This window comes from Suricata suricatta, chromosome X (genome assembly GCF_006229205.1).
Source record: "Suricata suricatta isolate VVHF042 chromosome X, meerkat_22Aug2017_6uvM2_HiC, whole genome shotgun sequence".
Lineage (NCBI taxonomy): Eukaryota > Metazoa > Chordata > Mammalia > Carnivora > Herpestidae > Suricata > Suricata suricatta.
In genome coordinates this window covers 100,364,599-100,376,805 of record NC_043717.1, presented here as the reverse complement: position 1 = coordinate 100,376,805, position 12,207 = coordinate 100,364,599, and the positions used below count along the sequence as shown (strand labels likewise).

General features: G+C 39.7%; 1 protein-coding gene across 1 annotated transcript in view; it reads left to right on the top strand.

Annotated features, from left to right (window-relative positions):
• The first annotated feature begins 284 nt into the window (after window positions 1-284).
• The window catches only part of CDR1 (cerebellar degeneration related protein 1), a 33,635-nt gene continuing 21,712 nt past the window's right edge, over window positions 285-12,207 (top strand). Inside the window, 1 exon segment of the mRNA XM_029929712.1 lies at window positions 285-506. Coding sequence (XP_029785572.1) covers window positions 285-506 — 222 coding nt within the window.

Genomic DNA, 12,207 nt, shown 5'->3' with positions numbered 1-12,207 from the left:
TGGTTGTTTTCAACATTCTTTCCCATGGAGAACCTAGAGGAAACATCATCCATCTTGTTATTGCCTTCAAATATCAGCCCAATATATAGAGAAGTTTAAAGCATATAGAAGCATGTACTTCTACCCTGATGACATAAAGTGTACAATAGGATGGTTCCCATAGCTGAGATCAAGGGTATGCATATACTAGGAAAAGAAACTAGGCATGGGGGAAAGAAGAGAGTACACATTTTTTAATACCTGCCTTAGTTTGGATCTTGAGGTATGAAAACTCTGACATCACAATGAGAAAAATCAATACAGAGGCAGCAAGGTGGACACAGGATTCTGGAACAAGTGCGGAAAAGGACAATAAGTTCAGCAACAAGCAGCAGAAGTTACTGAAGCAGCTGAAATTTGCAGAATGCCTAGAAAAAAAGGTGGATATGAGCAAAGCAAATTTGGAGGTTATAAAGCCTTGGGTAACAAAACGAGTAACAGAAACCCTTGTGTTTGAGGATGATGTTGTAAGACTGAGTTTATATTCAACCAGCTGGAAATGAAGAATCCAGTCTCCAAAATGCCAAAATTATGCAAATCAACCTGACTGGGCTTTTGAATGGAAAAAAAATGCTAGAGAATTTATGGGAGAACTGTGGCCCCTGCTCTGAAGTGAACAAGAAAACATCACTGGAATCCCTTCTGCTTTTCTAGACCTGAAGAAAGAAAAAAATAGTCAGAGACAAATTAAAGAAGAAAAGTTGGCATCTTTGAAAAAGCAAGATGAAGACAAGGATAAGAGGGATAAGGAAGAAAAAGAAAGCAGCAGAGAAAAAAGGGGAAATGTCTGGAAGCCCAAGAAGATGAAGCAGTACTGGTCAAAAAGGCTAAAAGCCCAAAACCAAACCACATCTCTGGTGAGGAACTCATACCCAGAAAGAGGTGGAAAGAAAAGAAGGACAAGAAACACAAAAAGGATAAGAAGCACAAGAAGCATAAAAATACAAGAAGGAGATGGCTCTGGCTGCAGCATAGCAGGAACCAGAGGCAGAGCCTGAGCCTAAGAAGGAGGCCAAAAGTGAGCCCAAAGACAACCTCAACAACTTAGAAAAACACCTGCAAGAAAAGGTGCTGAGGTCGATGCAGAAGGCTCAAGTGTCCCCACAGTTTTAGGTGGGAAAGAGTGTTATGATGTACATTTTAGTTGGTTTGTACACAATTCAACTTCAGAATTGCTAAAATGTGTTTGAGCTTTTGACTATATAACATTTGTTGTAATAATTGCTAGGTTGAAGTTCACTATATAAAAAAGGGGGCATGGATTTACATTGCAAAAAGTGTCCACAGTGTATTAGTGATGTTCTTTCATTGACAGCTGACATAAATTCATTTACAGTGAAATGTTTTAAGCTAAAACAAATCACCTTTTTAAAAAAGGGAGTTTAAATATTGTTGGCATTTTTATGGTTTCTGTAAAGCCCTTGGCTCTTCCCAGGGGTTTTTCTTTATTTTCATTTTTTTCTTTATTTTTTTCTCATTTGAATCTTAGCACCCATTTAAGTCATAACGCTTCCAACCTTGTATGGTTTGCAAGCTAGCCCAGAAATAACACCACTGTTGAACTACCACAAAAGTATAAGTGACTATTTTAATGCCACAATCTTTCCTGTTGCCTGTGGAGTCTGTGCTGAAATGAATCAGGATTCAAGCTCTAGGATGAGACACAAAATGAAAGCACATTGCTTGCCAGGACACTGTGGGTGTATATGGATGTGTAACAAGTTGATTTGGAACACTGCAATTTCATTCTATTCTGTTGTGGGTTTTTTTGTAAAGGCAATTAACTAGTCCCAGGAAGGATCCTTCAATTATATAAAAGTTCATTTTATGAAATGTCACGGCTCCATTCATAATTTTGTCTTGTTCTTCCAACTGATATACAACTTTCAGACCTCTCTCATATTTGGAAAGCTGGAAGGGCCCAGACTTTGAAATAGTGTGCTGTTTATACTGGTTTTGTTTTGTTTTGTTTTGTTTTACTCTAAAGCTATATAAAGCTTGTGGATTAAACAGAATAAATTTCTAAATTAAAAAAAGCAGAAAAATTGATACAGTTCTATTTTCCTTTACAAAGCAAATAGCAAGCATTTACAGAGCCACTGTGTTGGGCCTGGCACAGAGTAGAACACTGCGGGGAACAGAAAAATGAATAAGACATGGACTGTGGCCTTGAAAAACTCACCCTGCAGAGAGGGAAGTAGATGCATAAATAATTACAGAACAGTGTGATACATGGATGAATGGCCCCGTAATACCCGTTATCACTACTATATTTAGTAAGGAATTAGTGGGGCCATGTTGTAGGTACACCACTGACATCACCATCTCATAACTAAGACTGTTCTATTTTGTGTCTATCCATTTCTGTCCCAAATTACTCCTTAATGAACCACTTCTAGGCTCTCAAAGTGTCCAGTTTCATTAGAGGACTGCATTGTTTTATAAAGCAAAGTACAAAATAATATTAATTTTTAAATCTCCATGAAGTATAGAAAGCTTCAGAACAGACCTCAAAGATACTCTTACATTAGCTAGAAATAGCAACTTATGAAACAAACTACCGTGGACATGAATAGATTTTTGGTAAAGAAATAACAGGAGGGAGATGTTTATTTCTAACAAATATGTGACATTGTTACATCAGCCCACCCAGTCTCCCAGGGATTCCAAAAAGCAGCTAATGTGTCAGAGTGTGCCATTACCTCTTACTATTTCTGTATCACAGAAATGAGTTCAGTATTTCAATTATATTCTTCCCTGTGGGGCAGGATAGCTAATGTATTATTTATTTAACAAAGGAATTAAAATTAAAATGCTAGCACTCCAATAATTTTCCCTAATTTCTCATCAATGAAAATAAAAAACAAAATTTGCAGGAAGTGAAACACAGGTAGGTCTTAACCATTTAACTCTCCCAATTTGAATACCAAACTTTTGAACAAAATGTCCCTTTGGATGGCCAGTTCGAAATAACAAATTTCTTTGCACTTAAAGAAAATCACAATCTTAATCGAAAACTCATTTCTTGACATTTCTGAAAGATAATTGTTATTGGAGATTTCAACAGAACAATTTGGACGGAGTGAACGTTCCTGTAGGTAGTTGCACATAAACCTGAGTGAACACTTTTAACAGAAACTCACTAGGGTAGAAGTGATGGGCACTTCATTCAAACTCAGTAATGACTGTAAAAAATATGTGAACCTGTATAGAGTTGTTGAATAGCTGTGTGGTATACCTGTAACTAATGTGACATTGTGTGTCAGTTATACTCAAATTTAAAAAGGGGGGAGCACCTAGATGGCTCGGTTGGTTGAGTTTCCCACTTCGGTTCAGGTCATGATCTCATGGTTCATGGGTTCAAGCTTTGCATCAGGCTCTGTGCTGACAGCTCAGAGTCTGGAGCCTGCTTTAGATTCTGTGTCTCCCTCTCTCTCTCTCTGCCCCTCCCCACCTGTGCTCTGTTTCTCTCTCTAAAGTAAATAATATTAATAAATTTTTTAAAAGCATGAGCCTTATTTCCAAGCCCTCATCATGAAGAGAAACTGACAGAATCTCCTTAAACCTCCCCCACGATTCTAGAGCCGAGTCTGAACAAGATGCTAACACAGTTAACCTAGAAACCTCCAGGGCACTGTTCCATAACTCCCAATGTGGTTGTGAAAACTGCTTAAAAGCTTGCTCCAGCCGCCATAGAATGTAAGCAATCCATTTCCTACCCAACTCCACACATGCCTGGCTTAAACAGACAATACAAAGGAGTGTGGAAAGATGATGGATCCAATCCTTCCCAAGATTTCGTAAAGCATGCATGCGATGAATACAGTTGACATGTAACCCTGCAAACCTTCTTTTCAAATCATGTTCACAGAATGGATTCAAGCCTCCTCCACCCTCACCCACGATGTAGGGGCATCCTCATATTTATCTACAATCTCTCTTCTCATCTGCTTCACAACCTACCTTTTATTCAGTGTCCTAAGCAATCCTATTCATCCTAGCATTGACCCTTATGACTTGTTAGGCTATTTACAGTCTCACTTCACATCTTGGACCCAAACTTTGATACCATTTTGGAACACTGAAGTCTTGGTTGTGCTTTTTCTCAGCTCTGATTTGGCTGTAACCTCTGATTCTGCTCTTTCTGTAGCTCTGGGTAACAACCTGGTCTATTTTGGCCCAAACTATCACATATGGAAGCTTCTCATGTGAAACATGAGAGAGACAACAAAGAGCTGAGGGCCAAGAAAAACTGTACAATTTGTACATAACATGCATACATTTGTGCATACAAAATACACTTGTATCATGCACTGGCTCACACTCTATTATAGTATGGCTTTATGTAACAAAGAAGATTTCATTGAAAGCATCTCTAAAACATTATTTTCCAAAGCCTTCTTATGGTGAACAAAAAACACCATGGCCCGCCTACCTTACTTATTCCACTTTTCCAATGGAAGAGAAATTCAATAATAATTAAGCATGTTCTGGGCGCCTGGGTGGCTCAATCTGTTGAGTGTCTGACTTCGGCTCAGGTCATGATGTTACAGTTGGTGAGTTTGAACCTCACGTGGGGCTCTGTGCTGACAGCTCAGAGCCTGGAACCTACTTCCTATTCTGTGTCTCCCTGTCTCTCTCTGCCCCTCCCCCATCATGCTCTGTCTCCCTCTCAAAAAAATAAACATTAAAAAAATTTTTAAATAAAATAAATCATTAGGCAAGCCCCGTTCAAGTGGGAATACCATTTCCTCACTTCTGATTTCAGTGTGGAAGGATTTTTCCTGGTCACCTGGTCTCTTTCTTTCCATTCCTTTACTCAATCTACCCTTGGGGAGGTAGAGTGATTTATTCAATTGGTCAATTCGGGAAGATCAAGGACAGCTCTGGCTTCCTTCTCCTTGCTTCTAGCTTCTGTCTGCTACTCCAGGAAGTCTGCCTCTATAAGAGGTTTCGGGGAGCTTTTCTGGCTTAGTGCTGCTGCGACTTGGGGGACAGACTTGTCTACTTCAGGGTTCTGTATTAGCAAGCCCAGTTAGCTAACAGACTGAGGGCCACATCCTCCAAGCTGGCCTCTAAAGGTAATAAAGATGATGATCTGAGTCCACATGAGATTTCTTTGCTTTCTCGAATTATTCCAAACCTGGTTGGGAAGAAGGGCCAGTAAACACCATAACATAAGACTAAGGATTTTGCTTGTTTTCACAGCTATGTGTATCTAGCATAGTAGGTTGGTCAATAAATTTATTGGCCAATGAAATGTGAGGGGAAGGATGCTGCAAGGCTTCTGGGAAAGACTTCCTCACCCTTGAAAAGAGATGTAAGGAAGGGAAGTTGTCTCCTCAGGATTTTGGGTGGTGCCTCGTGAGGCTGCTTTTCATAGAGTTACTGAAGCCACCTTTCAACCCTGAGAGGGTGTCTGAGGCTGAAGATAGTCAAATGTATATAGATGGAAAGAACCCGTGTCCTTGACAGTATTGCTAAATCTCTTATCTAACCAATGCTATAATCACTCAGCCTCTGCTCTGTAATATGCAATAAGAAATCTCCTTATGGGGCACCTGGGTGGATCAGCTGGTTAAGCATCCGACTTCAGCTTATGATCTTGCAGTTCATGAGTCCCAACCCTGCATTGGATTCTGTGCTGACAGTTTGGGGCCTGGAGCCTGCTTCGAATGCTGTGTCTCCCTCTCTCTCTGCCCATCCCTGCTCATGCTCTGATTCTCTTTCACTCTCAAAAATAAATAAATATATTTTTTAAATTATTTAAAAAAAAAGAAATGTCCTTATGGTTTAAGGCCGTTTGAATTGGGCCTTCTGTTGCTTGATTTAAAAGCCTCCTAACTGATAGAACAGTGAAAGGGACAGTTGTTCCTTAGACTTCATTGAGGAGAGAACAGAATACACATGTATCCATGAAGAGAGTAGACAAATTCAGGTTTTGATGCATGCTCTGAGGAAAACAAAAATGGAGTGGTGTAGAGAGTGACTGGAAGGGCTACTTTAACTTATGTGGTCAGGGAAGGCTTCTCTAAGGAGGAGGAAATGCTTGTCTTGAGACGTGAATGATGAGAAGGAGTCACCCATTTGAAAAAAAATGAAAAGTAGAAAGGACAACAAGTTGAAAGGCCCTGTGGTGGGAATATTGGCAAGTCCAGCAGTGAAGGAGAAAGCTAGTGTGGCTGGGACAGAGTAAATGTGGGGGACGGTAGAAGATGAGGTTAGCATGTTAGACAGAGGCCAGATGATGAAATGCCTTACAGGCCAGAAAGAGAGAATGGATGTTCCTTTGGTTGTGAATGGGACATGCTAAAAAGATTTTAAGTGGTATAGTGGTATGTCTGATTTATGTTTTAAGACATTCATTTTGCTACGTGTAGGATGAACTTCATGGGAGAGAAGGTCATGTGAGGAGAGAAGGTCATGTGATGAGACAAGGACCCTAATTTTGAGGCAATGGCAATAACTCAGGTGAGAGACATGATCGCTTGGACTATGGGAGTAAGAGTGGAGATGAAGAGAAGTGTTTGAATTTAGAATATATTTTGCAGATAGAAGTCACAAGACTTATGTAGATGGGTTGAGTGTGACATATAAGGAGAAAAGGGAAATGCAAGACTGATTCCTAAGTTTTTAGACTGAGCAATTGAGTAGATTGTGAAGTCATTTTCTGAGATGACAAGGCTTGTTGGGGTACATTCGTGGTGAGGGGATCAATAGTAGGGTTTCAATAAATATTTATGGAATGAAAGATCAAATATTTTAACAATGATGCTTTATTATGTAAACACATTTGGGAGGAAGTTATGTATATACCTACTATAACCTTAGAGTATGAGGAATCATATTTGGATTGTATCACATGCATGTTTTAAAGCCTAGTTATTGCGAAAAGTTGGGACAAACGCTTAAGGCAACCCTGTACCATTAACACACTTCAAAGATTAACAAAAACCTGCACAACAAATTAATAATAAATAATAATAATGGAGCTAAACCAATAGCATTTTAAAATTAAAAAGCAAGAAAACAGCCATAGAAAACTAGAATCAACTCAGACAATAATGAAAATGCAGATGGATTGCTGACCAGGCATGCTCCTGAGAGCCATGGGGACTCCAACATTGTCTTGTGAGCAGGCCAAGTGGGGACTTTACAGTGTTGCTCAACACCTACCAGGCTTCTTGGTAGAATCCCAAACTTAAGTCCTCAGGACACATCAGCAATGCACTCATTTTAGTTTATGAATTCCAACCTTTGATAATCTTTTAGCATCTCACTTAGGAAGTTAGTATAGGTTGCCTCTGTACATAAAATGAAAGTTTTGGAATTGGATATCATTTGTCCATAGCAACCAAAGGGAGGATTTGTAGTGAGAATTCATTCAGATCCTATCAGAAGGATCCTTATGGCCCAATATTGGCCCCGGGATCCTACTAGGAGAACTCCTACCCTAATATGGCACTTTCCATAGGTTTAGGTAGGAGAAGCAGGAAAAATTCTGCATCTAGTTCAAGGGTTACCTCCTCCTCATGGCCACTGTCAAGTGCCCCATCCCCAACAACCAGTCACTTCTCAGAACTCCTGTAACACTTACTGCTTGTGTCACTGCTCTGGACCCCTGGTATCTCTGTCTTGCTTCATATACATATCCTCTTTTCCCAACTGGATGGCACTTCTTTGGCCTTCAAAGGCTGATCTGGGATACCTCATTGTATGACTACCTGCAGTAGGGGCATACATAAGCAAATTAATCTCTGCGTATATTTTTGTTAATGATGGCACCAATGACCTAATTTCCTTAGGAGTTACTAGAGTGTAAGCCCAAACAATTGTGTTTTTCTTTTTTGTGATGCAAGTGCCTGACTTAAGTTTCAACTGCCAAGGCACCCACTTCAAAGATGGCTGTCCCCCATCGGAGCACTAATTAATGGATAAAAAAGAGAGTGTATTATGCTAAGTGAAATAAATCAGTCACAGAAAGACATATATCACATAATTTCACTCATTTGTGGAATTTAAGAAACACCACAGATGAACATAGGGGAAGGGAAGGAAAAACAAGATAAAAACAGAGAGGGAGACAAACCATCAGAGACTCTTAACTAGAGAGAACAAACTGAGGGCTGCTGGAGGGGAGGTGTGTGGGGACATGGGCTAAATGTGTGACGGGCATTAAGGAGGGCACTTGTGATGAGCACTGGGTATTATATGCAAGTGATGAATCACTCAGTTCTACTCCTGAAACCAATACTACACTGTATGTTAACTAACTTGAATTTGAGTAAATAAATAAATAAGAAGATGGTTGTCCTGAATAAATCACATTGCCAGCCAGGACTAGGAAAAGCGCCAGTCCTCCCATTTCCCCACAGCCTCCTCTGTTTCAGAGATTTTTGGTTGATTTCAGTGGCTGACTATTTGGGTCTTTTGTGCTTTCTCTTACCAAATTTAAATTCTTGGTCTTATGTTTTAAATTCACCAATAAAGACTGAAACAGCAAAATCCTAGGCCCCACCCTCGACCCTAATAAAGTAGAATTCCGCATCCCCTCCAACACCCCTCAGCCTCACCATATGGCTCCAACCATGCCATGTAATTTCTAGGACGTGTAATTAATCTTTTTGCTTCAAAGTTTCATAAACGGTTATTGCTGAGTATGTCTCATGGTAATACAAATCACAAGGGCCAGTCACAATACTGGTTATCAGTAGGCTGACACTGGTGCACAACAGTCATTTTATAGCCAAGCAATAGCATTATTTCATTATATCTAAAAATATCAGCATGTGATACCATCATTGAAACATATGACATCTCATACACAAAATAATACTAGGAGCCAAACAACAGACTGTTGATTCTGTATATGAACTGTGCAAATGTTTTATTAAAGAAGACTGAATAAGTTGTCATGGTAATTGTTCTAATTTGAGACTTACTAGATACATCAATATTTCATTTCTGTACCTGCCACATGTCACTAAATCTAAGACACGTGGCTTCATAGGAATGACAAACTTTGTTGCAGAAAGTCATAGATTTGGTGAAGACCTTTGTAATGGTTAGAAAACCAAAAGGGGTAAACTGAACCGTATTTTATTTTCTATCACTAAAATTAGAACCTGAACTTTCAAAGAGCAACCTGTACTGTTTCCTGAGCAGTAAAAATATGGTGCCATATAGTAGTTTACCTCCTCAGCCTACCTTATGCCATATGAGGTCTTCCTAAATTTGCCTACAAGTCACTGGAGAAATAAGTTGAAACTGGAAGAATATCACGTCCCCATTCCTCCTCTGCCAACATAGGACCTAATTGCAATTAGAGTGCTAAACTGAGCCCTTACAAGAAATAAGTAACCTCAAAACTTTAACAGTCTTTGATAGCTAAGAGGTCATCAAGACCTATGCAGCTCAGCAGTGGGCCTCTTTCTTCCTGTTGGTAAAGCCTAAAGAGGAATAATATGAAAGCTAAGAATGGCGGAAGGCACACTCCTGATGAAAACATTCACTACAATGGTAACTTGGTATTCACACCAGTGGTAATTTAAAATTAAAATGCATAGAAACAGGCCCTGGTAAATACAAACCACTCAAGAGGAACTTTTAATCACTCTCTTCATAAGTTAGTTATACATGATAATGTTCAAGAACATGGACTCTGGAACCAGACTGTCTAGATTTGAATCCCAACACTGCCACTTCTTCGCTGCATGTCCTTGAGCAAATTCCCCAACTTTTTGTACCTCTGGTTTCCACGCATAAAATAGGGACAATAAAAGCATCCTCAACCTACAGTGTTGTTGCGAGGGTTAAACACGCTTAACCAGTATTTAAAAATTTATTAAAACAGGGGCACCTTGGGTGGCTCAGTCAGTTGAACATCTAACTCTTGATTTCAGCTCAGGTCATGATATCATGGATTGTGGGTTCCAGCCCTGTGTCAGGCTCTGCACTGTGTCAACAAGGAGCCTGCTTGGAATTCTCTCTTCCACTCTCTCTGCCCCTCCCCATTCATGCTCAATCTCTTTCTCTTTCATTCTCAAAAATCAATTTAAAAAATGTCTTAGGACAGTGCCAGAAACAGCGTGAGCTCTCTGTGAGTGTTAAACAAGAAAATTCTAGTTGAACATAAAATGGTAATCTCTGGAATTAGGTACCTATTGCTCGTAATAAGCAGGGAAAGGAATCATACTTTTAGATTCATTTATAATCCATCAGGTGAAAACTTATTGCCCAGCAGTAAGTCTGGAACCATATTTTGCAAATCTTTTAAAGGCCTGCAGTCTGACCTACTCATGTTACAAATGAGGTAACGAAGGACTATGACCGGGATAGCACTTGACCTAAGTAAGAATTTTGAAAATGTGGCAGAGTTAGAAATGGAAGCCAAAAAATGAACAAATCAAAAGACTATATATGCTGGCAAGGATGTGGAGACACAGGCACTCTCCTACACTGCTGGGGGGAATGTAAACTGGTGCAGCCTCTCTGGAAAACAGTGTGGAGGTTCCTCAAAAAACTAGCAATAAAACTCCCCTATGACCCAGCAATAGCACTGCTAGGGATTTACCCAAAGGATACAGAAGTGCTGATGCATAGGAGCACATGTACCTAATGTTCACAGCAGCACTTTCAACAATAACCAAATCATGGAAAGAGCCTAAATGTCCATCAACTGATGAATGGCTCAAGAAGATGTGGTTTATCTATACAATGGAGTACTACATGGCAATGAGAAAGAATGACATCTGGCCATTCATAGCAAAATGGATGGACCTAGAGGGAGTCATGCTAAGCGAAATAAGTCAGGCGGAGAAGGACAGATACCATATGTTTGCACTCATAGGTCTAACAGGAGAAACCTAACAGGAGACCATGGGAAGGGGAAAGGAGGCAGAAAGAGTTGGGGAGATGGAGGGAGGCAAGTCATGAGAGACCTTTGAAAGCTGAAAACAAACTGAGGGCTGAAGAAGGAGGGGGAAAGGAAAGGAGGTGATGGTCATGGAGGGGGGTACTTGTGGGGAAGAGTACTGGGTGTTATATGGAAACCAACTTGGTAATAAACTATTAATAAAAAAATAAAACATAAAATGCAATTTTCAGCATCTTTTTTTGACAATTAGCATATATTCTCTTGAAATTCCACTGTTCACACTCTTCTCTTTCCAAACTTTTTTCTGACTCTTTTTGTTTCTACTTTTAGTCCTCAACAATTAGTGGAGGAGGGCACTTGTGGGGAAGAGCACTGGGTGTTATATGGAAACCACCTTGACAATAAACTATAAATAAAAAAGAAAGAAATGGAAGCCAAGGCACTGCTGTCCTTACCAGCTGCCTTGCTGCCTTCCTAAGGTTGAGTTTCAAAACAGATCTTGTGAGATACTTATTATGTATGATCAAAAAATAATAATACTAGTAAAGATGGTATTTGCACTAACAAAGTCAATTGTGGCTTGCCACACAACAGTCGCATGTTATGTGTGAAACTGTGGTGCTCAGCATCACTGATATTGCTTATTTCGCAAACCTTTTCCCAATATGGTTCTCACTCTCATGTGACTAAATTAAGTAGCAGATTAATATTCTCTTCTGTTACTGCCTTAACCCGTTCAGGCTGCGGTAACAAAATGCCGTAGACTAGATGGCTGGCTAGTAAACAACAGATATTGATTTCTTACAGGCCCGGAGGTCCAAGGTCAAGGTACCAGCAGATTCAGGGTCACTTGTTTCCCGGTTCATGGACAGCAATCTTTTCAAGGGGTCCTCACATGACAGAAGGGACAAGGGCTGGGGCCTCTTTTCTAAGAGCATTATTACACCCTCATGACATCATCCCCTCCCAAAGACTCCACCTCCAAATACCTTCACATTGGGGATTAGGTTTCAATATGGGAATTTCGAGGGGACAAAAATATTCAGTCAAATAGCAATTACACATTCAAAAGCAATGCCTTTGTAGTCAAATAAACTGAACCTGTTGAAAGAAAACCCCTAAGGCAATTTTATTACTTAAAATAACACTTCAAAAGATCTCTCCCTAATGAGTGACTCAGACGATAGTTTAATTGCAATTTTGATTTCCCATATCAGGGTATCTGCATCTTTTTAGCTTTATTAGACTTCAAATATTAAATTATTAAGAATGTGTACAATGCAAGAATTAAA